General features: G+C 40.5%; 1 protein-coding gene across 2 annotated transcripts in view; it reads left to right on the top strand.

Moving 5' to 3' along the window:
* The first annotated feature begins 282 nt into the window (after nucleotides 1–282).
* TTC12 (tetratricopeptide repeat domain 12) overlaps nucleotides 283–24,170 on the top strand; it is a 43,226-nt gene continuing 19,338 nt past the window's right edge. Inside the window, exons 1-8 of one of the 2 annotated variants that reach the window (XM_006912804.3) lie at nucleotides 283–333; nucleotides 1,848–1,920; nucleotides 8,281–8,444; nucleotides 9,007–9,028; nucleotides 9,685–9,762; nucleotides 10,520–10,641; nucleotides 15,373–15,432; nucleotides 20,299–20,370. In XM_006912804.3, the coding sequence (XP_006912866.1) occupies nucleotides 1,863–1,920; nucleotides 8,281–8,444; nucleotides 9,007–9,028; nucleotides 9,685–9,762; nucleotides 10,520–10,641; nucleotides 15,373–15,432; nucleotides 20,299–20,370 (576 nt within the window). In that variant the 5' untranslated portion in view covers nucleotides 283–333; nucleotides 1,848–1,862. The remainder of the gene's footprint in view (nucleotides 334–1,847; nucleotides 1,921–8,280; nucleotides 8,445–9,006; nucleotides 9,029–9,684; nucleotides 9,763–10,519; nucleotides 10,642–15,372; nucleotides 15,433–20,298; nucleotides 20,371–24,170) is intronic. The other variant, XM_015590087.2, reaches the window with a different exon arrangement.

The following is a 24,170-nucleotide window of genomic DNA, read 5'->3' as shown; positions in this document are numbered from 1 at the left end:
AGTACACTGGAGATTTCACCTCTTTTGGTCAGGGATGGTATTAATGAGAGTGAGACACCCACTCTCCCGCCCTCCTTAAAAGAAAAAGAGATGAAAACTTGGCGCTGATTTAGGGACCTGCGCAAGTCACAAGGAGTTTCTTCTGCTTTCTGCCGGTTCCCGGGCCCCTATCCGGGATCCCCCACCCAAACTCCAAGAACTTAGCTGCGCGCTCCGGAACTAAAGCACCAGAGTAGGGTCTGAAAGCGGCGCCACGCCTCTGGCCCCGCCCCCGCTCAGTCGGTCACCGGCCGCGCACAGCCGTCATTTCCTGTCCTACCCTGGGCGCGTCAGGTCAGTGCAGCGGGGTGGCTCGGGGTCTACCCTGGGACCTAGTTCTGCTCTGACCCTCGGAGACGAGCAGAGGACGTTGTTTTGGGCCCCAGCGGATGGAACTGTATCGGCTGTGGGATGGGACCTCCATGGCGGGCACCGGCTGGTGAACGCTTTGGAGCGGTTGCGGGGCAACGGCGCCGTCGGCCCCGCCCCTTCGCGCAGGGCGGGGCGGGGCATCTGGGGCAAACACGTCGCGGGCTACAGCACTTGTCTAGGCGGTGAGCAGCTGCCGCGGAGTGAAACTCCGAGCGCTGGATGACCGTGGCATCACCTGGCCTGGCCTCATCCTGTAGTGGGTTCACTGCCCTTAGCCCCCTGCCCTGGGAGCAGAGGGGTTGGCCCCTGTCCGTGGAGGTTCTGAGCCTTTTGTCCATCCTAACCTGGGGCAAGTTAACTCACTCCACAAGGCCCTAGTTCCGTGAAAGTGTAAAATATTAGAGCTGAAAAGAACCCCAGCGATCATTTATTTAAGCCACACAATCCCACCCCCATTTTATAGATAAGGGTGCCTGGAGCTTTAAATTAATCCCCAGGATAGCCTTCACAGTCTGTAATTACCGTTTCCATAGAATGAATGAGGACTCTGAGGCCTAAGAGGTTGTGACTTTAGGTTGAGGTCACACAGCTTGTAATTGGTGAAGTCTCAGATCAGATAACTCACAGCTTGTTTGTGGCAGATTTCAAATTCCCAGGTACAGGTGCCTTACACGACTGCTAAACCTAGCTGTAAATCAGAATCACCTGGAGAGTGTTTAAAACATTTCTGTGTACTATCTCAGGTTTACTGATGGAGGAGCTCTAGCGCTAAGGCTGAGGAATCTGTATATTTAACAAGTTTTGGGGTGATCTTTATGGTCTGTTGATGGGCCTTTGGGAACCACTGGGTGCATACACCATATGCCTTTTCACTTAGAAACAGCTGAGAGATAATAAATCTAAAGTACTCAGAACAGAAGAGATGCTGGTGCATGGTGCCATCAAGTTCTAATCTCTTCAGCCAATTTGTAGCTTCTCTTCACTCCTCAGAAACAATCCAGAAGGCTATATTTTAAACAATTTTGGACATTTGGATGCAAATTGTTCCATCTCTGGTTACCTGTCACACTGCCAGTTCCAAGCTTCTGCTCAAAGTCAAGCATTAGCATCTTCTACCATCTCTGGGAGCCTGTCAACTGCTCTCCTACTGGTCTTCTTTCTGTCAAGTCTCCAAATCACAGTGGTTGATGTTGGCTTTGCAGGAACATTTTGCAGAGTGGCTTTCTGGAGGAATCACCACAAATAATGAATGTCCCCTGGCCCTAACAGCAGTCAATATGAAATAGATCATCCTGCTGTTTATTCATAACATTTATAAGCATAAATCCGTCTTAAATAACCAGTTGGCTCTTAGTCTTAGAAGGCTAATAAGCCTGACAAATTCTGTTTAGTATTTCATTATTATTAATTTTCATCATTTATGCTGCTTCCCTCAGGGATTCTGGTTTATAATGGCTGACTATCAAGAGGAAGACTTGCAGAAATTTCTTAAAGATGTGGATGAAATCAGTAAGTAGCAGTGAATCATAAATTAAATTCTACTTTAGAGAGCTGTAGTGACTAAAGAAAAATGATTACTCTAAGTTCTTGGGTTGCCTGACAGGTTTATGACTCTTAAGAAAAAATGTAATAGAAATTCAACAAAAAGGGTACTGAGAAGCAAGTAATATTAGAGCCTGGGGGTAGTATTTTCTGGCTGTTAATTGATATCAGAGAAGCTGTTAACATTCTATGGGAATATAGGCTGACAGCCATATTTTGACTTTATCATATTTTGTCCCCTTCCATGTAGAATCAGGTCAAAAGGAGCTTCTATATCCCCATTGCCAATGAGCCTAGCTGTTCCACTTGAGGAGATCACCCAAGCTCCCCCTTGATCAGTCTGGGATTTCTTGTTTTAGAATAGAGCCATTTCGGTTTTTGGGCTGCAGAGGCAAAATCCAATGGCTTTCCCTCAGGATCAATGAAGTTACATTGATTGCTCATGGTTGGCATACCCCTGTCTCTCTCTAGGTAAAAAGACCCCTTCCCCAACTAAGACAGTGGGATCCCAAAGGATGTACTCTGACCCCACAGACACATTCAAGAAATTCCAAAGCAGTTAGTTTCTGTTCAGACTTCAGGGAGTTTGTTCGAGGATAGAAACAAGCAAATAAATAAACCTTACATATTAAATAAATATGTCAAATTGCTGCTTCCAGCGGATTCTCTGGATTCAAAGAATAAAATGATTTTAAAAATAGTTTGTGTAACTTGATAAATGATGCATCCATAATGTGTTCTTTGTGTTTGTCATGGGCATCTCCTCTGCCCACCCCTAAATGTTGTTTTGTGGAGTTCTGGCCTTGGCGCACTGCTCCTCTTTTTCTTCAGGCCTTCTAGTCCAAGCACGTGGTTTTAACTACCACCTGTCTGCTGATGACCCTCACGTCTCAACTGCCACCCAGCCTTCTTTCCTGAGTCTCAGCCTCTATACTGTCATACCCACTGTATCCTATAAAACACTGCAAACTTAATGTGTCCTAAATTGAGTTATGTCTTTCCCCTTCTGTCTTCCTCCTCTCAAAACCTGCTTCTTACCTTCACCTTCATTCTAGTCTCAGTAGGTGATACTACTATCCAGAAATTTACAAGTTACATTGGACTCCTCCCATCTCTCAGCCCTACTTTCAATCAGCCATCAAGTTTGGCTTCTTTCTCCAGCTCCATCCTCCCCAACCCTCCCTTTGTTATGGTTCTCTTAACCCAGACTATTTCAACAACCTTCTGATTGTTTTTCCTGCCTCCAGGCATACACTCCCCGCAGAGTAATGTATCTAAAATGCAAATCTGACCCAGACACTTCTCTGCTTGGATTCTCTCTGCAGTCACAATACTTTTCAAGCTCTCATCAGGACTGAAATCCTCCCATGACCTCTCGTTACCTTGCTCCTCTCTCTACCTCACACTTGAGCTGCAACAAAATGATTTTAGATCCCTGAACAGACCCTGATGGTTTATATTCTGCATATTGCTTTTGTCGTTCTCTCTGCCTCCCCATCTTTCTTTCCCTGGCTAACTTTCATTCCTACTCAAAGTTCCTTCAGGTACTTCCAAATAGAACTTTCTGTGATGATGGAACTGTCCTATAGCCTGCACTGTTCACAATAGTAACCAGTAGCCACATGTGGCTAGTGAGCATTTGAAATGTGGCTAGCGCTACTGAGGAACTGAATTTCTAATTTTATTTCATTTATAATTAAGTATATATAGCCACATGTGTATAGATACTATACATTCATTGCTTGGGTTCTTGCTATGTATTGACTATTGCTAAGCACTGGAGAATACAGTAACAATAAACAAGAATTACCTTCCTTCATGATGTCTATAGTCCAATGGGGAAAACATACGCTAAACAAATATGTCAGCTCCGAGGTGATCAAGAAGGGGAGGTTTCTGTGATGACACGCCCAGTTGAAAGAACATAGAGGAGCCGACATGAGAATGAAACAGCAGCACCAACTTTATTGCGGGGAGTGCGCGCTTCTGCGCTAGAGGACCACGTGGGCTTTATATATGTCAGAGAACAATAGTGGCATTCTGCCACAAATGTGTAATAAACAATAAGCTGAGTCATACTTACATAAGTTAGGAAGAGGGGCCCTACTACATTAATGTAACATTTTAAATCTGGAGTCCTATCCCTAGCCACGAGCCTGGATCACAGCCAGACCTAGTATTCACAATGTATGATACAAAGTGTCATGTATGGTACAAAGGGAGACGTGAAGTGCAAGAGATCCTAACTCAGTTTAGGGAGGTATATTAGTTTGTTTGGGCTGCCTTAACAACTTATCACAAGCTAGGGGCCTTAAGCAACACAACTTTATTTTCTCACAGTTCTGGAAGCAAGAAGTCCAAGATCAAGATTCTCCTCAAATTATTCTCTAATTCAGGATAATTTTGGTCAAAATCTTAAACGTGTTTTGTTTAGAATTTAACAAGCTGATTCCAGAGTTCACACAGAAGAGCAAAGGGCTAAGAAGAATCAATAAATAAGTTTTAAAAATAAGACAATTTTGCAGAAAAAGAAGAAGGTGGTATAGCTCTTTCTACCAGATGTTCAAGATTTATTATAAACCAATAGTAATTATACATGGAAGTTTTGGTGCTGGAGAAGTCTTTTAATCCAGTAGAATGGAACAAAGAGCCTACAGCAGATTCGTGCATGTAACAGGGATGAGGCACATCAGTGGAGAAGGCCGGGACTCTTCAATAAATGGTGCTGGTGCCCTATGCAAAAATCAACTCTAGGTGAATTAAATACCTTAATGAGAAAAACAAAACTTTGAAACTTTTAGAAGACAACACAAGAGGGTATAATTGTAATCTTGAAATACCCGAAAGGCATAAATCATAAAGGAAAATATTTGAACACATTATAATTAAAAAGAAATTCTCTTTAACAAAAGGTTTCATAAAAACAGATGAAGAAACAAACCATGCCTAAAGAGAAGATGTTTGTAAATATGTATAACAAATTCAGAATATGTAAAGAAATCATAATAAGAAAAAGACAACCCAACAGAAAATTGGCCAAGAATGGGAGCAAGCAATTCAGATAGAAATGTAGATGGAAACATTAATGAGATACCATTCCCATTCATTAGAGTGATAACAGTTTGAAATTTTGACAATAGCAAGTGTTGGCAAGGATGTGGAGGAATGGGAACTCTTGTACACTGCTTGTAGGGGTAAAAAGTGATAACAGCCATAGCTTGAAGAATATGTCGCATATGTGCACAAGGAAATATGTACACAGATATTTAATTCAGCATTTATTTGATGTAGCAAAAAAAAAAAAATGAAAATTTAAAAACACCTGGATGTCCATCAATAAGAATGGATTAACTATGGCATATACAGTGATTAAAGTGATGAGCTAGAATTATGTATAGGTTGTGAAAGAATGCACATTTTACAAAACCATTTATTTAAGATAATTAAATACATATACAAATACTCTAGTAGACTGCAAAAACAGTCACAAATTCCTTTCTTCCCATCAAGAGTAGAGTCTGCTTCTCTGTCTCTTGAATCTGGATTGGCCATGTGACTTGCTTTGGCCAAAAGGATGTTTGTAAACATGACACAAGCAGAAGCAGCTTGAAAAGTGCAATAAGGCAATAGGGCTCACTCTCATGCACTCTTGGAAACCCCTGCCAGAAGACGAGACATACTTTTCTTAGTTGTTTCCATTGCTGGAGCCAACAATCGACCAACTTTCAGAAAAGAGCCACTTAGCTGATTGACAGCTGGCCATGGACATATACGACCCCTGCTGAAACCAGAAGACCTAGCCAGCTAAGCCCAGCCCAAATTGCTGACCTAGAGAATTGTGAACTAAATAAAGCTAAATAACAGATAGTTGTTTTAAGCATGAAGTTTTGGGGTGGAGTGTTGTGCAGCAAAAGCTAAATAATACAAATAATAAGCCATCAAAACATGCTGAAGAAGAATGCTTGTTAACTTACAAATGGTGTAGAAACAAAATGTCTTTATTATTTTCTCTTTGTTTCAAATATTCAACAGCTGAAAGATGTGAAAAATTACCTTGAAGAGTCAGTGGGAAATGAAGAAATAGGAACAGGAAAATGTCTTTAAGAAGCTAGTTGCAAAGAAGAAGAGATAGGACCTTGGGAGAGATTTGAAGTGTATGAATACCAATGGAAAGAAGCTGAGAAAATGGGAGAAGTTGAAAATATTGTGGAAATGGCAACATTAATTGATGATACAAGGTTCCAGATTATGCAAAACAAGGTGATGGTATGGTGAGCACAGGATGGAGGGATTAACTTCACATAGCGGGAGAACTTTTTCCTTGTAGTAGAAAAGAGGATGGAGGCAGATGCAGGCAATTTGTGGTTTTGATGACAGATAGTTAAAGGGGTTCCTTTCTGATGGTGTTTTCCTTCATTAATAAGGTTATCTGTTTAAAATGGTCAAGTTTAGCTTGGAGACAATTTTTTAAAACCCCTGGGAGAATGATAGGATGACTTGCCTAGGTATGATATGATTTATAATAAGAAATACATATTTGCTCTTCATCTCTGTTCCTGTCACAGAGCTTCTAAAAGCTGTGGGATTTTCTCAATGGTAAAACAGATCAAAGTATCTTGATATTCATAGCAAACCCCTTTCAATCACAGCCCAGTTTATGTTAATGACTGACTAGGATCCTAAGGGTGAGAGCTGGTTGCCAAGGGAACCAAGGGTGTGATTGGAGGGCTAGAACTTTCATTCCCACCCTCTGGAGAGGGAATAGGAGCTGGAGGTTGAATTGATCCCTAGTAGCCAGTGATTTCATCAATCATGCCAATGTAGTGACACCTCCATAAAAACCCAAAGGCCAGGATTCAGAGAGCTTTTGGGTTGGTGAACACCTGAAGATTTGGGGAAAGGTGGAGCGCTCAGAGAGGGCACGGAAGCTCTGCACCCCCTTCCCACTTTGCCCTATGCCTCTCTTTAATCTGGCTGTTCCCGAGTTATAGATATATTTTTATAATGAAGTGGTAATCTAGTAAGTAAATTGTTTCTCTGAGTTTTGTGAGCCCCTTTAGCAAATTAATCAAACCAGAGGGGGAGGTCGTGGGAACCTCCAATCTATAGCTGTTTGGTCAGAAGCACAGGTGACAACCTGGGCTTTCCGTTGGCCCCTGAAGTGTGGGCGTGAGGGGGCTGGACAGTCTTGTAGGACCGAGCCCTTAACCTGTGGGATCTGCTGCTATCTCTAGGTAGATAGTGTCAGAATCGAGTTGAATTGTAGGATACCCAGTTGGTGTCAGAGAATTGTTTGGTGGTGTGGAGGGAAAAACCCACATTGGAATTGGTGTCAGAATTGTACTAGGATAACTAAGTAGGATTGCTGAGCATCACTGAGAGTCCAGTTGAGTTAGGACCAGTTCCCCCAGGCATCCATCTATCCTTCTCTGTCAGTATTCAGCATCCCTAATAAAGGTGAGGTGAGAGTTGGATTCATTAGAGTTGGAGTTTTGTCTGGCAGGTAGGTGGGCAAGGGAGTTCAGCATGTGGGCGGGATGATGGCTAAGTGATGAACCATGGGATCTTAAGCCGTGTGGGCAGTAAAGTTAAGACAGATAAGGACAGGGTTAAGGACTGTTGTTTTGTGATCTTAGAGCTGCTTTTATTTACCTGTTCCTCTCTCACACAAGATTATAAGCTCTTCAAAAGTAAGAACCTTTTTTATTCATCATTGTTATCTATAGCATTCTGCATAATATCTAACTTATAATAAGCTCTTCATAAATTGATGTTGAATTACATAAATGGCTTAAAATTATTTTCCTTGATTGAAGGCCGTGATTAAATTTTTCTGCAGCTTTTTCCAGGCAAAACAAATCCTGTTCTTAATTTTTTCTCATTGGTTCTAATTGCTTGAATTTTTGCTTTCTCTTCAGAACCTTCTTTAAGAAATGGGGAGATGGTTAAAGGCTATAAACTTTTAGTTATAAGATGAGTAAATTCTGGAGATCTAACGTATAGCATGGTGATTATAGTTAAGAATACTGTATTACATACTTGAAAGTTGCTAAGAGAGTAATCTCAAATGTTCTCACCACAAAAAAAAAAGTTGTAATTATACGAGGAGATGGACATATTAACTAATCTTATGGTGGGAATCGTTTCACAATATTTATCAAATCACCACATTGTATATCTTAAACTTACACAATGTTATATGTCGATATCTCAATAAAGCTGGAAAAATGAGAGTTCTTGTAAATGTTTTACACCATCCTTTCTAGTGAACAGTCTTTCTTTTCGAAGACCTCGTTTGAATGATTTACAATCTGATTTCTTCTTTAGCCAATTTAATCCAGGACATGAATTCTGATGACCCAGTTGCTCAAGAGAAAGCTGTCCTCAAGACAGAAAAGAGACTACTACTTACAGAGGAATACCAAGAGGAGGATGGATGCAGGACCACCTTGAACAAGACCATGATCAGTCCTCCGCAAGCTCTTACTAAGGTTTCCTTTTTCTATTATGGAGTTACATAAGTAGATATAGTGAAGAGGTCAGCATTGAAGCAGAGGAAATAGTAGTTTAATATCAAATTGTCTGGCGAGGCTGAAATAATCTTGTTTTTTAGATTCACTATATTTATTTTCTATAAGGAAATATAAACACTGATTTTTTTTTTCTTGCTCCTTCTGGGTCATCTTTAAACAAACTTTTTGGTTTGTTTTAATGAAAATTTGGCTTCTCCACCCCCTAAGCTTGTGACCACATCTAAGCTGTTAGGGTAATATACTCTACTAACTTATGTTTCCAACTCATAGAGCCACAGCTGGGGTCCCTTGATTTGGTCACCCTTGTTTCTGCAGACCTAGCTTTATGACAGTTGTGCCCATAATCAGATCTCCTGATTTAAAGTAAGTCCCCTGAATTTTGGGCCCTTCAGTATTGGCGATGAGAGGAAATGACTCTGCTCCCCACATGTAATTAATGCCTTCTTGGTTTGTATACTTATAAATCAGAGTGGTTTTTGAAATTTGTTTCTTTGTTTTTATGATAACCTGTGCCCTACAGAATGCAGATGAAATAAACTCAGGTAAGGACAGCATCTCTCTTCCCAGTGTGTGTTATTTATTTAAGAACAGTGTTTATTGATTGTAGCTTCCAGACCCTTAAATTATAGCCTCTGCATTTACAAATAACCCATGAACAAAAACCTCCTGATCCCCCAGTTCTGTTCCTAGTGGTCAGAGGGAACAGCTATCAGAGGTTTTTCTCTATTTTCTCCTGGCCAGTCTTTTGTAAACTGAATCTAGTTATTCTGTATCTTCCAGTTTACTCTTAGCTGCTCGAGCAATCCAAATAGTTTCTCTGTTGCCCAGCTCAGAAATTCATTATGCTAAACAGAACAAAAAGTCTGCCTTCAGGGAAAAAATCTTTTTTTTTTTTTAGAGAAAAACTCTTTTAAAAGGCATAATTCATATTCGAAGCACAGACATAGCCATCATGTATAATAATACATCACACAGATTACCATGTCAAATTAAGAAGATGTCATTTTAGTTGCCTCAGAATGTGTGTGTGTGTGTGTGTGTGTGTGTGCTTGTGTGTATGTGTGCATGTGCCTACATGTATATGTATGAGAAGTATGGCTCTAAATCTTAAAAGTAGCTTTCTTTTAAATTCGAGCTAAAAAACTGATTATAGTATTTGGATTTTTCTTTTTAATATTTGAAATGACTCTGCTGTCAGAGGCTTTCTTGGCATTTGTGGAGAAGGATGCAAAGGAACGTGCCAAGAGAAGAAGAGAAAACAGAGTCTTAGCAGATGGTAATTGTCAGTCTTCACTTTTCTATAGCTGTGTTCATGGGGGGCCTGAGGCAGTGGGACCTCATCAAGCAGAAACCATTGTGGTCTGTCCTCTGTCTCTGCTGCAACTAGCAGGGAGTAGGACATAGCTATCAGTCAGCCTCTACAGTCAAATATCTTACTAAGTCATTTGGTGGACTTAGCAGATCAGACTGACCAACACTAAACAATACTTGGAATGTAGGGATTGAGATGGGAGTGAGGTACCACTGGCTAGCTTGAGGCATAGATGAAGAGGTGAAAATGAAAAAATGAAACAAAAAACAAAGATTGAGAAGCGTTGAGGTGGTGTATGTGGCGGGAGACATACATAACAAAAGAACGCTTTCCGCATCGATCTTATACCACCAGTGGTGTGTGAGCTGCAGATCTGAATGATTCCATATTTGCTAGAAAATGAGTTGTTTGACCTTTTTGATGAAACGTGAAATGTGTAGACTTGGTCTTTGTGGCAAGTTTGGAGTGTTTCTGAGCCTTGAGGCAGAAACCTTTACATTTTCTGAGAAGCTACTTAGAAGACTTGGGATGCATTTAGAGAAAAAAAATCCTTAAAGAAACAGATCCCGCTATACCTGCAGAGAGAAACAAGTGACAGGTCCCCTTTGGGTCGATAGAAGCTGGGACCTTCTATGTGAAATTGGAAAACTGGGGTAATAAAGTCTGAAAGAATCTTCCAGTGTGCGGGGAGGGCTCACCTGTATGACTCTTATTCTCTTAGCCCTAAAAGAAAAGGGAAATGAAGCATTTGTTAGAGGCGATTATGAAACGGCCATCCTGTGCTACAGTGAGGGTTTGGAGAAGCTGAAGGACATGAAAGTGCTGTACACCAACCGAGCCCAGGTCAGTGAGCCAAGAATGTATCCATGGGGTTTTCTCGGGGAAAGGTAGCCACTAAACCTGTGAAATCAGAGAAAGCGAGACTAATTGGTGCCAATGGTATGTTGGTAAATGTTTAACAGTTTGTTCTTTTTGGGATGTAGAGGGAGCATTTGCCAATGTCCATGGTGTAAATACTCTTACCGTGGTCCAGTGTCAGCTACCAACTTAAAATAATTGAAGGAGGACTTTGGGAAGAGCTACACGTAATCAGTTCTCTCCGTAGTATAAGTCTGCTCCAGCACAACACTGATGGTAACCAGACACTTTTCCATGTGTGTAAAGGAGAAAACTAGAGGAACGAAATTACCTGTGAGACCTTGGAATTCTGTCCCACTGGATTTGTCCAGCTTCCTTTTTAATGGTAGTCTAAACTTTTGAAGGTTACTCTCCTGTTAATTCTTTTTCATTATATCAATCCCTCTTTGATTTAGATTCTGTGACTGGGGTAGACTGGATAGCTGATGGGCCTAGAGTCAATTTCTCAGAAATTTGGAGTTTCTCAAATCCCTAATACCTCAGTTTTGTATCTCAGATGAGCTCAGTTTCCTGGAATGCCAGGTAAGAACTATCACCCGTATGTTTATTATCTGCTACTTAAAGAAGAGGTAAGGTTGATAGTTCTTATTTGAAAAAAAAAAAAAAAATTATCTGTGACCTTATCTTTTGAAAAGTACTTGAGTTGCTTAGGCCTCAACATATGACAGATTTGTGGACATGATTATCCGATGGTCAGGATATGTTAGTAGAACCTGTGCAAGATGAACTTGATGTTGTGTCATTTATAGAAGAGCCCTCATCAGCTCCAGTTTCCTTAACTCAAGACTAAGAACATCTTCCCGTGGTACATTGAGGGAGAGTATTGAAAGCTAGAAACAGGACATTAGAGGCCAAAAAGTCTGAGAATTGACAGTGATTTAATGATAAATCCAAGCACAGTATAACCTCATTAGTTCAACAGTTTATTTTTTATTTATTTATTTTTTTCCCCCCTCTTTAATCCTCAGCCCAGCCCGCCCGCCACTTCTACCCCTGACCTATGGATGTTGCTGTTTCGCCTTAAGAACTGGATCTCTGAAGGCGGGGCATCTCCTCCCACACATTCGGGGCATGCACCCAGGACCTGGCACCCCCCAGGGCCTGGTACCCCAGCACACTCGGGGGGCCTGGTGCACCCGGGGCCAGGCGCACCTGGGTTATGGTCCATGGCTCCACCTGCGGTGCGAACCCAGGACCTTCTCCATGTAAAGCAGACGTGCTAACCAGTACACTTTGGAGCCACCCCAAGTTCAGCAGTTTAAGTCAGGCTAGAGTTGAGATGTCATTTATGTAGTCCCATTTGTAGAAAAAAAATTGTCATAAAGAAGCAAGCTGGTAAATAAAATGGCCAGAGTTTGATTTAACAGTGTAAATTTTATACCCCTAACAAAATCATAAACTTTTTGAGGGCAAAAACTGCCGCTTTATTCATAACAGATGTTCAATAAATCCTTATTAAGTTACGTAACACTGGAAGCACAATAAGTCCATTTAAGGTAATTTAAGTTTCTGTTGACACTCCAAATGAAACATTTAAATGGAAACAATTACTATAATAATTATAGTTCCTTTTTATTTATCACTAAATTGGGTCTCCAAAGCATTTACCTAGTGATGCTTATTCAGTCTTGTTACACAAAAGTTATTTGAAAGCAGTAAAATCGAATACTTTTGTAATGTTACGTAATTCAGACATGTCTAATTCAGAAAGTCTATGCCCTAATTAATCTAAATTAGTTACATTTTTACTATACTCAAGTTTAAACAACACTGTGATTAGTTTTATCCACATTAAGAATAACTGGATAAAAATAAGTAAATGCAATGGAAGCTTTGAGGAAGCAATTCCTCCTACTTTTCCCAAAGAGAAAGCTTATTCGGAGACAAATAAATGCAAAACGTGCTGCCTAGTGTTATGAATCATTTAAACCATAGACTATTTTTAAAATGCCTCCCCTGTTTGCATGCAGTGTTAGAAAACACTTAAGGGCCCCGTGAATTGAGTGTTTCTGCTTGCTAGAGAAAAAACCTACCCTTTCATAGCTTTGTTTTTCTCTTGGAGCTAATGTTATGATCAATAGATTGCCTGTGTAATTTAGATAAATCATTTGGAAGTAGTAGTTGTTCTTAAAATGTAGAAAAGCAAAAGAGAAGGGGGAAGTTATAGGATGTTGAATCCAAGCCTTAAAAAGGAGAAAAAAGTAAAAAGCTCGTGTAGAGAACTTGTTGAAGCTCATATAGACTTTTTCCAAGTTCGTATGTATCTTGAATAGCAACGTCATGAATTCATGGCTACAGTTGTCTAGAAGAATGCTACTTTCTTCCTTGTATCCTCTGACCTTCAAATGCAACCCCAAACCCTGGAGGAAAGAATGATGCTTTATAGAACAGAAAACTCAGTCATCAGCTTTAATTAGGAGAGAACCTGAGTTAATGAAAGCACTACTTAGCAGCTTCCTTCCTATCGATGCAAAGAGCTGCACTGCATAAATTCATTAGCTGGCTATTGCCTGCTCCCTCCTCACTTTGGTCGAATGCTTGCATTCCCCATAAGTTATAACACTGATCCCATAATTGGCTCTGCCACGTAAATATCTCATCAGATTTATTGTTAAGAATGTCACAGTGCCCTGGTACAGTCTTCATCATGGGCAAACCTGCATGGAGTATTGGCTCTTCTATTGGTGACTGATGGATCCTTGGGAAAGCTACTTATCTTCCTGATGCCTGGTTTTTCTTTCTTATAACGGGTGATCATTGCTCCTTTTTAGGGAACTTTTTGAAAGAAGAGTGCTTAAAGGCTACTTAGTGCAACTTAATAAGAATTTATTGACCACCTATCGTGTCCAGTAATTAGTAGAGGGTACAGTAGCCACTGTGCTTGATGTTAAACAGCCTTTCATTTGTTTATATGCCACTAGTTCTTTGAAATTACAAGTGAACTGAATTCAGTTTAGCTTGAGTAGAACCCGGAATTCTGAGTCAATTCTTTATTTTCCAGATTTTTTTCAATTTTAGGGGATTCCAAAAGAGCGCCCCAAGGCATTTGGCACCAAGGGCTCATGGCGATTGATGGCCTGACTTGTAAATGTCAGCCTACTTCCTGTGTCTCTTCCTTCTTGCTCTGCTCATGAGGAAAGAAACACAACTTTTTCCTTTTCGTTGGGTGGGGGGGGAACAGCTTTATTGAAATATAATTGACGTATAATTTACCCATTTAAAGTGTACAATTCAATAGGTTTTAGTATACTCACAGAGTTGTACAACAATCACTGCAACCAATTTTAGAACATTCTTGTTATCCCAAAAAGAAACCCTTTAAGCATTTCACCACAAACCCCTGTACTGCCCCACCCCCAGTCCTAGGCAACCACTAATCTATAGTAAGTCTAATTTCTGCAACTTTCAGCAAAATAACATATAATGAAACCAGTTTTACCACAGGCTAATTGATGTAGAAACAAGAGTTAAGTTCCTACGGCTTTTTATCAACGTAATAATGAAATGACATTGAACAAAACGATGTTATTTCATGACTTGCTGTACCTTCTGTCTCTACATATAATCTCCCTATTCTGGACATTTCATATAAATGAAGTCAAATAATATTTTTCCTTTTTTGTCTGGCTCCTTTAATATAATGTTTTCAAGGCCCGTCCATGTCGTAATATATATTTATTGCTGCATAATATAACATTGCATGGCTATATCACATTTTATTTATCCATTCATCCGTTGATGGACATGTGAATTGTTTCTACTTTTTGACCATTATGAATAATGCTTCCGTGAACATTTGTGTACCAGTTTAATTTTTTGTGAACATATGTTTACAATCCTGTTGGGTATCTACCCAGGAGTGGCATTGCTGGATCATATGGTATGGTAACTCAATGTTTAGTCTTTTGAGGAACTGCCAGATTGTTTTCCATAATGGCTACATCATTTTACATTCCCACCAGCTGTGTATGAGGCTTCCAATTTTTCTACATTCTTGCCAACATTTGTTATTATCTTTTTGATTCCCTTTATCATTTGGTTTCCTCCTGGAATATTCACAGGGAGACGACTCTAGAAGCTAACTCTACCTTTATAGATGTGTTTTGTGTGCTGGATATTTTCTTTTGCTTCTCCAAATCTTTCTCTGGCCTGCTCTATGCCCTGAGGACTGACCTCTGTGGACTGGCCCCTTGACTTCCCTGCTTTCTAGCTTCCATTTTGGGTTTAGCCAATGAGATCGGAGGAAGGAGGACAGTGACATTGGGTATCTCAGCTTCTCCTCTACTCAAGGCCTCAGGTCCCATCAGGCAGTGCTTTTCACAAAGCTGCCCTCTCCTGTTTTGGTCATTGCTCCTCCTTACGCTCCTGCAGTTCTAGCAGTGGTAATGGCTGTCCACTGTTGCTAGCCCTGGAATTTTGTAGCATTCCTGTTGGTTTCTCTTGCCCTCACCTTGTAAATAGTCCCTTTATTAAACTCTTCTCGGCTACCATCTGAGCATGAGTATGCCACCTGTTTCCTGCAGGGACCCTGGCTGATACTGATAGGGACCAGTTATTTCTCATCATCATTCTACTGTTCAGCTGCTCTTTCTGTGTTAACTAAGGACTGCATGATACTGGGTTGTGTGTGAATATCAGCTATTTGTGTCATTACAGGCTTATATAAAACTTGGGGACTACCAGAAGGCACTAGTGGATTGTGACTGGGCTCTGAAGGTAAGAAGAAATTTCCTTTTCCACATTATGGAGTTGGGCTTCCCTGGGCCAGAATAGAGGGGAAACTACCAGTGTATCATGGGAGGGAAAGGGTACTGGTTCTGCGATCAGAGCCTCAGTTTCCTCATCTGTAAAATGGGTAGAGTAGAATTGCTTTGAGGGTTATGACAGTATACATAAAACACTTAGCTCTTAGTACTCCAGAGAAGCTGCTGTTAATATTGGTTTTCGAGGCTTATATTGCAGCGACTCATCCTTTGCTGTTGTGTTATCAGACGTTTGCTTCATGTGATAGTGGTGATGCCTCCTCTTTCCAGAGCCAACCATGGGCGCTTGTTTCTACAGTGTCATTTATCCTCTTCAGTTAGTGCTTTTTCTTTCCAGCTCTAATAATTTAGAAATGTATTATAGCATCCCCTATTTGTAGAGGATTAATCAGAAGAAAGAATTCCTGTTGTTCAGCCTGAATACTCGTCAGTCCTCAGGCAGACAGCACGATACTGTGCATGGTGTTTCCTCCAAAATTTACCAAAATAGACAATCAGAGATGGGGAGAAGTAAGGTGAAAATATTCAAAGAGTTTTTAAAAGAGAAGTGCCATGATCACTTCTTAGGAATATTATTTCAGATGAGGAAATATCTAAATAATCCTTAATCCATTCCCCTAAATTACTCTATGATAGGGGCTTTAACTAAATAACCCAAACCAGTGCTGCCCAGACTTTTTCGCTGAAGTGCTGCTAGCGGAACAAATATGAGCTCCTAGAGGATCTAGAAGCAGAGAGCCTGAAATTTCTTTTTAGACATGTGTTTTATCCTAAGAATCCTTGTGAATTTTGCATTGTACTCCATAAAATTTATGTTCGTCTTCATATATCCATATTATTTTAGATAACTCACAATCAAGTAAAGTTGAAGTGACAGGAGAACAGGCCATGTTTATCTTGTGACACGATTCCCCCAGTACAGCACACCTACCCTAGCTGAATGAACACATGGCCCAAAACAAGAGCACATTTTGATAGCAACATATTGGCCACACCTACTTCCCTATTTTTTAATAAGAGGGTAAGCTAGGGAAATGGGTGAATTAGAAATTCACCTTTACTAATAACGGTTTATAAAACACTAGAAATCGTCCAAAACTGCCATCTGGAGTGCTTAATTTCTTTATCCTTTAGACAGTGTGATGGCAAATCCTGTCCCGTTGCGTCCTGATAGTCTTTAAGTTACAGGACCCGCCGAACGCTGACGACATCAGGTTCTTCACAGTTCCAGCATAGAACCACCAACCTGCTTTGTCACATTATTTGATTCTGATTTCTTTTTCTACCATCATTCAGCAGAGGCAAGGATGTTTTCCTCAATTGTTCTAACAATAACAGCAAAAGCCACCATTTGCTGCTTGCTGGCCATGAGCTGTCTCATTTGAGCCTCACAACAGTCTATTCTGTTATGTTCAATACCACCGTTATCCTTATTTTTCTGACATGGAAACCTAGCCTCAGAGATTAATTAAGTAACCTATGTAGGATCACACGGCTAATGTTGATCTAACTGTAAACTGGTTCTTTGAACCGTCTGCTAAAACAGCCTCTCCACTGAAAACTTAAACCCCACAACCCCTGGCCGGGGGTCTCTCTTCATGGGACTTCCAGAAGTATCTTTTCTTATCTGAAAAGGGCCAAAGAAGTAGGCACGCCATCGCGCTGATTCATGATAATACACTGGTTTGTTCCCAAATGTTAATTGAAACACAATGTAATTAATAATGAAGCCCGGGCAAAGCAAGTTCAGCAGAGCTGACATTAAAAAACGCTGACACTCAGCAGCCAATCTCGTTAAGCGCCCAGTGAGGCTCTCAGTTGAAGAGGTTTAAATAAACACTTGGAGAGATGGAAAAAATGGATAAGGAGTTCTAAAAAACTAACAATGGTTAGCCCTATGTAAAAGCTGTGAGTTAAAAGTTTCACTCTCTTTAAAAGTAATATATCAATAATGACTGTCATTGGCACTGCATTATTAATAGCATTAGTACTTTTATGCCAGTTTAATATTTTTTGACACTCCAAATTGGCAGAGACAAGCCCATGTGGTGCTATTTCAAGACTGATGTTCCTCATCAGGGAAGATAAGGCAGCAAAGCTGGTTTCAATTAGGATCAGAATCATTTCTTTCTCAGCAGAACACTTCCTGCACAATAAAATACATCATCCTTTGAAGGCAGGATTCCTTTTAAGGGGATGTGGGGTTCAACCGTGATAATCCTGATGAGGATTGACACATGGTCAAGAAAGAAAAGGGAGAAAATCCATTAGCAGCCCTTTGCCTCAGTGTACGAGGGAAGTGTAGTCACAACAACACCCCTTCACAGTGACAGTGACTTGGACAGGGCTCCGAGGCTCGGGCCTGTTTCCCCCTGTTGTAACCCCAGTGCTCTGCTAGTGACAGCTCTGTGAACATTTGGCTTTCATGAGCCACAGTGCTGGAGTTCTCCCTTCCCCTGACCGGTCCTTTCCTGCCTCCTCAATTCCACCTTTGTGAATTCCCCGAGGTTCAGTCCTCGGCTCTCTGCCTTTCTTCTCTCTGCAGTTTCTCCCTCAAAGTTCTAGTTTCCTCTCATGGGTTCAACTCTCATCTCTTCAAATGGCTCTCATAACTACTCCCTCAGTCCCCACCACCCCCTGGGCTCCAGAGCTGCATTTCGGCCGCCTCCCTGGGCATCATCTGAAACATGGTACGTCTAGAAACAATTTCTTCATCTTCCCACTCAACCTTCCCCACTACCTGCCCTGACTTACCTCTTTCTGCTAATGGCACATGATGTCCCCCAGGCATCTGAACCCCAACCTTTTGACTTGACATGCTCCTTCCCCCTTATCATTTATGATTATTTGCTGCTGGTTAATTCTCTCTTTGACATAGCTCTGGTGTCTGCATTTTCCTTTCTCTCCCAGCATCAGCAGGACGTCAGACGTTAGCCCCTCATTCTAAGCGATTGCTTTGGTCCCCTCACTTATTTCCCTGCCTTTCCCTCCTCTAGTCAGTTCTGCACGCTGCCTCCAGTTCAACTTTCCCACACACAACCATGGATCACTCGCCCTCCTCTAGACTGGTATTCAAGGTCTCCCCGTGAAGCCTCTGTCTAACTCACCCCTTCCATCCTGATCTCCCCTCCACCCAGCCCCTGCCCCTTGGACTGGACCTCCACTGAAGCCCCAGCAGCCCCTCTCCGACCTCTGGGACTTCCTTGCTCAACCCATTCTCCCTTCACCTTTCTCTTTTCAACTCTCCGTACCATTCAAGGTCCAGCTCTGATTCCTCCTTCTTGGTAAGCCCTTTGTCAGACTGTATTTCTTCAGAGTGCATTTCCTCTACTGAACTGCTATAGCACTTTTCTAAAGGAGATTTGGTATAATTTTTAAGACTTTGGGACCTGGAATCAAATGGCCAGATTTTAAATCCCAGCTCTTCTACTTAGTATCTGTGTATCATGTACCTTGAACCTCTCCAACCCTTCATTTCCTCATCTATAAAACGGGAATAACAACTGTATTTCATAGAGTTGTTACAAGGTTTATATGAGAAATTCATATGAACTACATGGAAAGGACCGAGGACCAATTAACATACGATTATTATTGTTGCTTTTACTACTGCCATTCACTTGGCAACAAGTCAGGAAATGACACTCACGAAAATGCATATGTAAGAGGCTCTCCAATAACAATTATTGCTCCCTCCTCTACTGTTATTTAGCTTTTCTTTAAACTCTCTCTTTTGCCTTGAAATAGATTGCTATTATAACTGCAGCAGTAGCCAATGATACCATATCACCTGGTGCTGCACTAGTGTTTTATAAGCTTTTCCTCCTCACAGCAACCTGAGAGAGAAACGCTATTACTATCTTCACTATCCAAGGTGAGGAAAATGAGCATCCGAAAAGTGAGGTGGCCTAGCCAACATTCCACTTCTGGTGAGAGGCAGAGCAGGGGGTCACCCAGGACTTTTTAGACTCATGAACTTCACTCTCAATCTATTTAAATCTAAACCCCTGAAGATCATCTGACCCAGCACAGTGCCTTGTACATAAAAGGAGTTCAATTACTTAACTGTATATTTTAAATTATAGTTTATGTCTTTGTGCCAAATCATTCCCTCTGGAGTTATAATACTTAGGGGCAGATAGAGGCAGGGCCCCCTGTGCACATGGTACAGTCTCAGCCTTGAGTTTCAACCCTGCCTTTAGAGGCGGGAATCCCTCCTGACCTTAAATGATAAAAGTATAAGCTCCCAGTGTATATGTTGTGGTTTATTTCAGAGGAGAAACTTCCCAAGCCTACTGAGATGTAATAATAACCTCAGCTGTCTGCCCTGAGTAAATTTGCCTCTCTTCTAATAAACCAGTGGTTCTCAAACTTGGCTGCACATTTACATCGCTTGGAGAGTTTTTAAAAATATCGATGCCTGGGCCCTGCCCCAAAGTATGATTTAATTGGCATGGGGTTCAGTCTGGCCATCAGGATTTTTATAAGCCTCTCAAAGTAATTCTCATGTTCCACCAAGGTCAAGAGCTCTCCTAAGCTAAGGGTTTCTAGTACGTTTCCTGATTGAGTGTCATTAAATGGAAATGAATACTGACAAGTATCATTAATTAATTTGATAGAGGAGAGCTTTCCTGTGTATCCAGGCTCTTTTCAAGCATCAATTAGTTTGGTCACAGAGTCACGGATAAGTTTTAGGTGTCAACTCTGGGAGCTGTCCTGAGAACACAGCTCGGCCTTAACTGTATTAGCTAGGCAGGTAGAGGGTGCTGATGACTTCAAATCTTCTGAAACATCTGATTAGTCATTCTCTTTTATGCAGTGTGATGAAAAATGCACAAAAGCATATTTCCACATGGGAAAAGCCCACTTGGCCCTAAAGAACTACAGTGTGGTAAGTCCTTAAAAGAATGTGACGTGTTTGATCGCAGAGTGATACTTCAGACATCTCAGAGGAGAACCATGTTCCTCCAAATTGATTAGATATTAATCCACCTTTTAATATTTTCCAGGGCAAATCTTAAGATCTTAGAGTTGGGAAGGATGTTTAGTGTCATCTAGTACAGCCCCACCTGCTGTGGAACCCTTTCTGCAATATCTTCCACCAGTGTTCATTCAGTCCCGAGAGGAGCATCTCTAGAGAGAAAGGACAAAGCAAAAAGATAAAAACAAAATTCACTTGTAATCTTATCATCCGAAAGGAGTCACACAGATATATATGCACACTAAGATATTATATATTGTTAATAGTGGCTTTTTTGAGCTATCATTCACATACTAACCAATTCATCTATGGAAAATATACAATTCAGTGGTTCTAGTGTAGTTACAACATTGTGCAACCATCACCACAGTCAATTGGAGAACATTTTTGTCACTTCCTCAAAAAGCCCTAAGCCCATTAGAAGTCACTCCCCATCTGTCCTCCCCAACCTCAACCCTGGACAATCTACTTCCGTCTCTATACATTTGCCTTTTCTAGACTTTTCATAGAAAGAGAAATATACACTATGTGGTCTTTTGTGAATGGCCTCTTTCACCGAGCATAATGTTTGCAAGGTTCCTCCATGTTGTGATACATATCAGTACTTCCTTCCTTTTATTGCTGAATAATATTCCATTGTCTGGATATACCATATTGTATTTATCCGTTCATCAGTTGACGACCACCTGGGTTGTTTCCGCTTTTGACTATTATGAACATCCGTGTATAAGTTTTTGTGTGGACATATGTTTACAATCCTCTTGAGTATTCATCTATGAGTGGAACCGCTAAGTCATATGATAACTCAATTTTAACTTTGGAAAAACTGCCAGAGTGTTTTCCAAAGTGGCTGCACTGTTTTACATTCCCACCAGCAGTGTATGGTCCAATTTCTCCATATTCTGTACAGTACTTGTTATTATGTGTCTTTTTTATTATAGCCATTCTAGTGAGTGTGAAGTGGTATATCATTGTTGTTTTGATTTGCATTTCCCTGATGGCTAATGATGTTGAGCATTTTTTCATATGCTTATTGGCCATTTGCATATCTTCTTTGAAGAAATGTCTCTTCAGATCCTTTGCCGTAGTTATATTCTGGATACAAGTTTCTTATTGTATAAATGAGTTGCAAATATTCCTACCACTCTTTGTGTTGTCATTTCACTTTCTTGATGGTGTCTTTTGTAGAACAAAATTTTTAAATTTTGATATAGTATAAATTACCTATATTTTTCTTTGTTTGCTTTTGGTGTCACATCTAAGAAAACATTGCCTGATCTAAGATTTACGTAGTTTTCTTCTAAGAGATTTATAGCTTTAACTGTTACATTTAGATCTCTGACCACTTTGAGTTCATTTTTATATGGTGTGAGGAAGAGTTCCAGCTTCATTCTTGTACATGTGAATATCCAGTCATCCCAGCACCATTGTTGAGGAGACTCTATTCTATCTCCCACTGAGTGATTTTTACACCCTCGTCAAAAAAAATCAACTGATTATAAATGTATAAGTTTATTTCTGGACTCTCGATTGATCTATATGTCTGTTCTTATGCCTATACCACATCGTCTTGATTCCTACAGCTTTATAGTAAATTTTGAAATTGGGAATCGTGAGTCTTCTAACTTTGCTTTGCCTTTTCAAGATTGTTTTAGCTATTCTGGGTCCCATGATTACCAGACAAATTTCAGGATTGGCTTGTCAGTTTCTGTAAAGAAGCCAGATGGAATTTTGATATAAATCATATTGAATCTGTAGATCAGTTTGGAGAGTATTGCCATCTTAACAATATTAGGTCTGCCAATCTCTGAACGTGGGATGTCTTTATGTTTATATTTTATTTTAAAAAAGAAATTGCCTCCTGTTGTACATTTTTTAAAAATGTATTTTCCTTATTGGATTTTAATTCTAAAAGTAGTACAGACTTATTGTAATAAGGTCACCAAATTCTGTTCACTCATTTGTTTATTCATTTACACTCAGCAAATATATGTTGCATGCTTCCTATATTCCAAGCACTGTCCTAGGCAAGGATTACAGTAATGAACAAAACAAAATCCTTGATTTAACTAAACTCATTCTTGGGATAGAGGTGGCCAGGAGACAAAAACCAAATAAGTAGACATGTAGTATGTTGGGTAGTGATAAGTGTTGTTGAGAAAACTAAACAGGAATCAGTGAAGGTGAGGGTTTTATGTAGGATGGTCAAGGAGGACCTCGCTAAAGGAAAGGAGGAAGTAAAGTGAGCAAGACATGTGGATATATAATGGAGGAGTGGTCCAGGTGAAGGGAAGCAAGGAAGAGAGTGATAAGAGTGAGGTCAGGCAGGTGATGACGTGTGCGGGGACTGATCCCCTAGGGCCTTATAGGCTTTGGAGGGACCTTGGCTTTTACTTTGTGGTCAAATGCTCTACCCCCGAGCTATACTCCCACCTTGGCTTTTACTTTGAGTGAGCCGGCAGCCGTTGGAAAGTTTTGAGTAAAGGAGCAAAATGATCTCACTCATGTTTTAAAGGATCACTCTGCTATATCGAGAATATTATTTTGGATGGTAAAAAAAGAACAGAGAACCAGTCAGAAGGCTTTTGCAACAAATTATCCAAGTAAGGTGATGATAACTTGGATCAGACTGGTGATGATGGAGGTGATGAGAAGTGACTGAATTCTGGATATACACTAACAGTGAAGCCAACAGGAACTGTCGATAGATTAGATCTAGGGCTAAAAAGAAGTTGGATACAGGGTCATTATCTTAGTCTACTTGAGCTGCTATAACAAAATATCATAGACTGGGTGGCTTAAACAACAAACATATATTTCTCACAGTTCTGGAGGTGAAGAACTCTCAGATCCAGACACCACAGGTTTGGCGTCTGATAAGGGCCTGCTTCCTAGTTCATAAACAGAAGGACAGAAGGGTGAGAGAGCTCACTGGGGTCTTTTTAATAAGGGTTCTAATCTCATTCATGCGGGCTCCACCTTCATGACCTAATCACTTCCCAAAGGCCCCACCTCCTAATGCATCACATTAGGGGTTAGGTTTCAACATATGAATTTTGGGGGCACACAAACAGTTAGTCTATAGCAGTTACCATGTTTGATATGTATGCTTCTATTCTGCAACACTATTCTCTGTTTTAATGTGATGTTTTTGTTTTTGTTTGCAGTTTATTTCTTAATCCTAATCTTCTAGATAAGCCTTGAGCCTTCAATATGTCTCAGAACTATTTTTTTCTGAGCTTTTTCTGTTGTTACCTGGTTGTATTATGCTCCAGGCAGTTCTTGATATTCCTGAGAATGGTACTGCCCTAAACCCAGCATCATCACGCCCTATGAACTAGAATCTCTCTCTCTTTTTCCAGAGACTTTCTATCGAACAAGTTCCCTTCATTCTCAAGTTTTCTAGCTGTCTCTTATACAGCCAGTAAATGGACCCCTTACTGGCTCTCTTTGCAGCTTTGTATGTTTAAGTAGGTAGTTCTTGTCTCCTGTGCCCAAGTCTCTGTCAACAGCGTCTCTAGCTTTATTTATTTCCTTACTCCCTAAGGGCGTATCTGACAGGTAGCCTCCTGTTCTCTCTCAGTGCAAATATCACATCTAAATTTTGCATTCACCTTATGATTATTCTTATCCCAGCCAGACTTGATCCACAGGAATTTAAGGCTGGATATTTTCCAAGCTGTATCTGACAACACTATTTTTTTTTTAAA

Source organism: Pteropus alecto, unplaced genomic scaffold (genome assembly GCF_000325575.1).
Source record: "Pteropus alecto unplaced genomic scaffold, ASM32557v1 scaffold224, whole genome shotgun sequence".
NCBI classification, from domain to species: Eukaryota; Metazoa; Chordata; class Mammalia; order Chiroptera; family Pteropodidae; genus Pteropus; species Pteropus alecto.
Note: the sequence above shows the minus strand (reverse complement) of the source record. Positions and strands in the feature narration are given on the sequence as shown.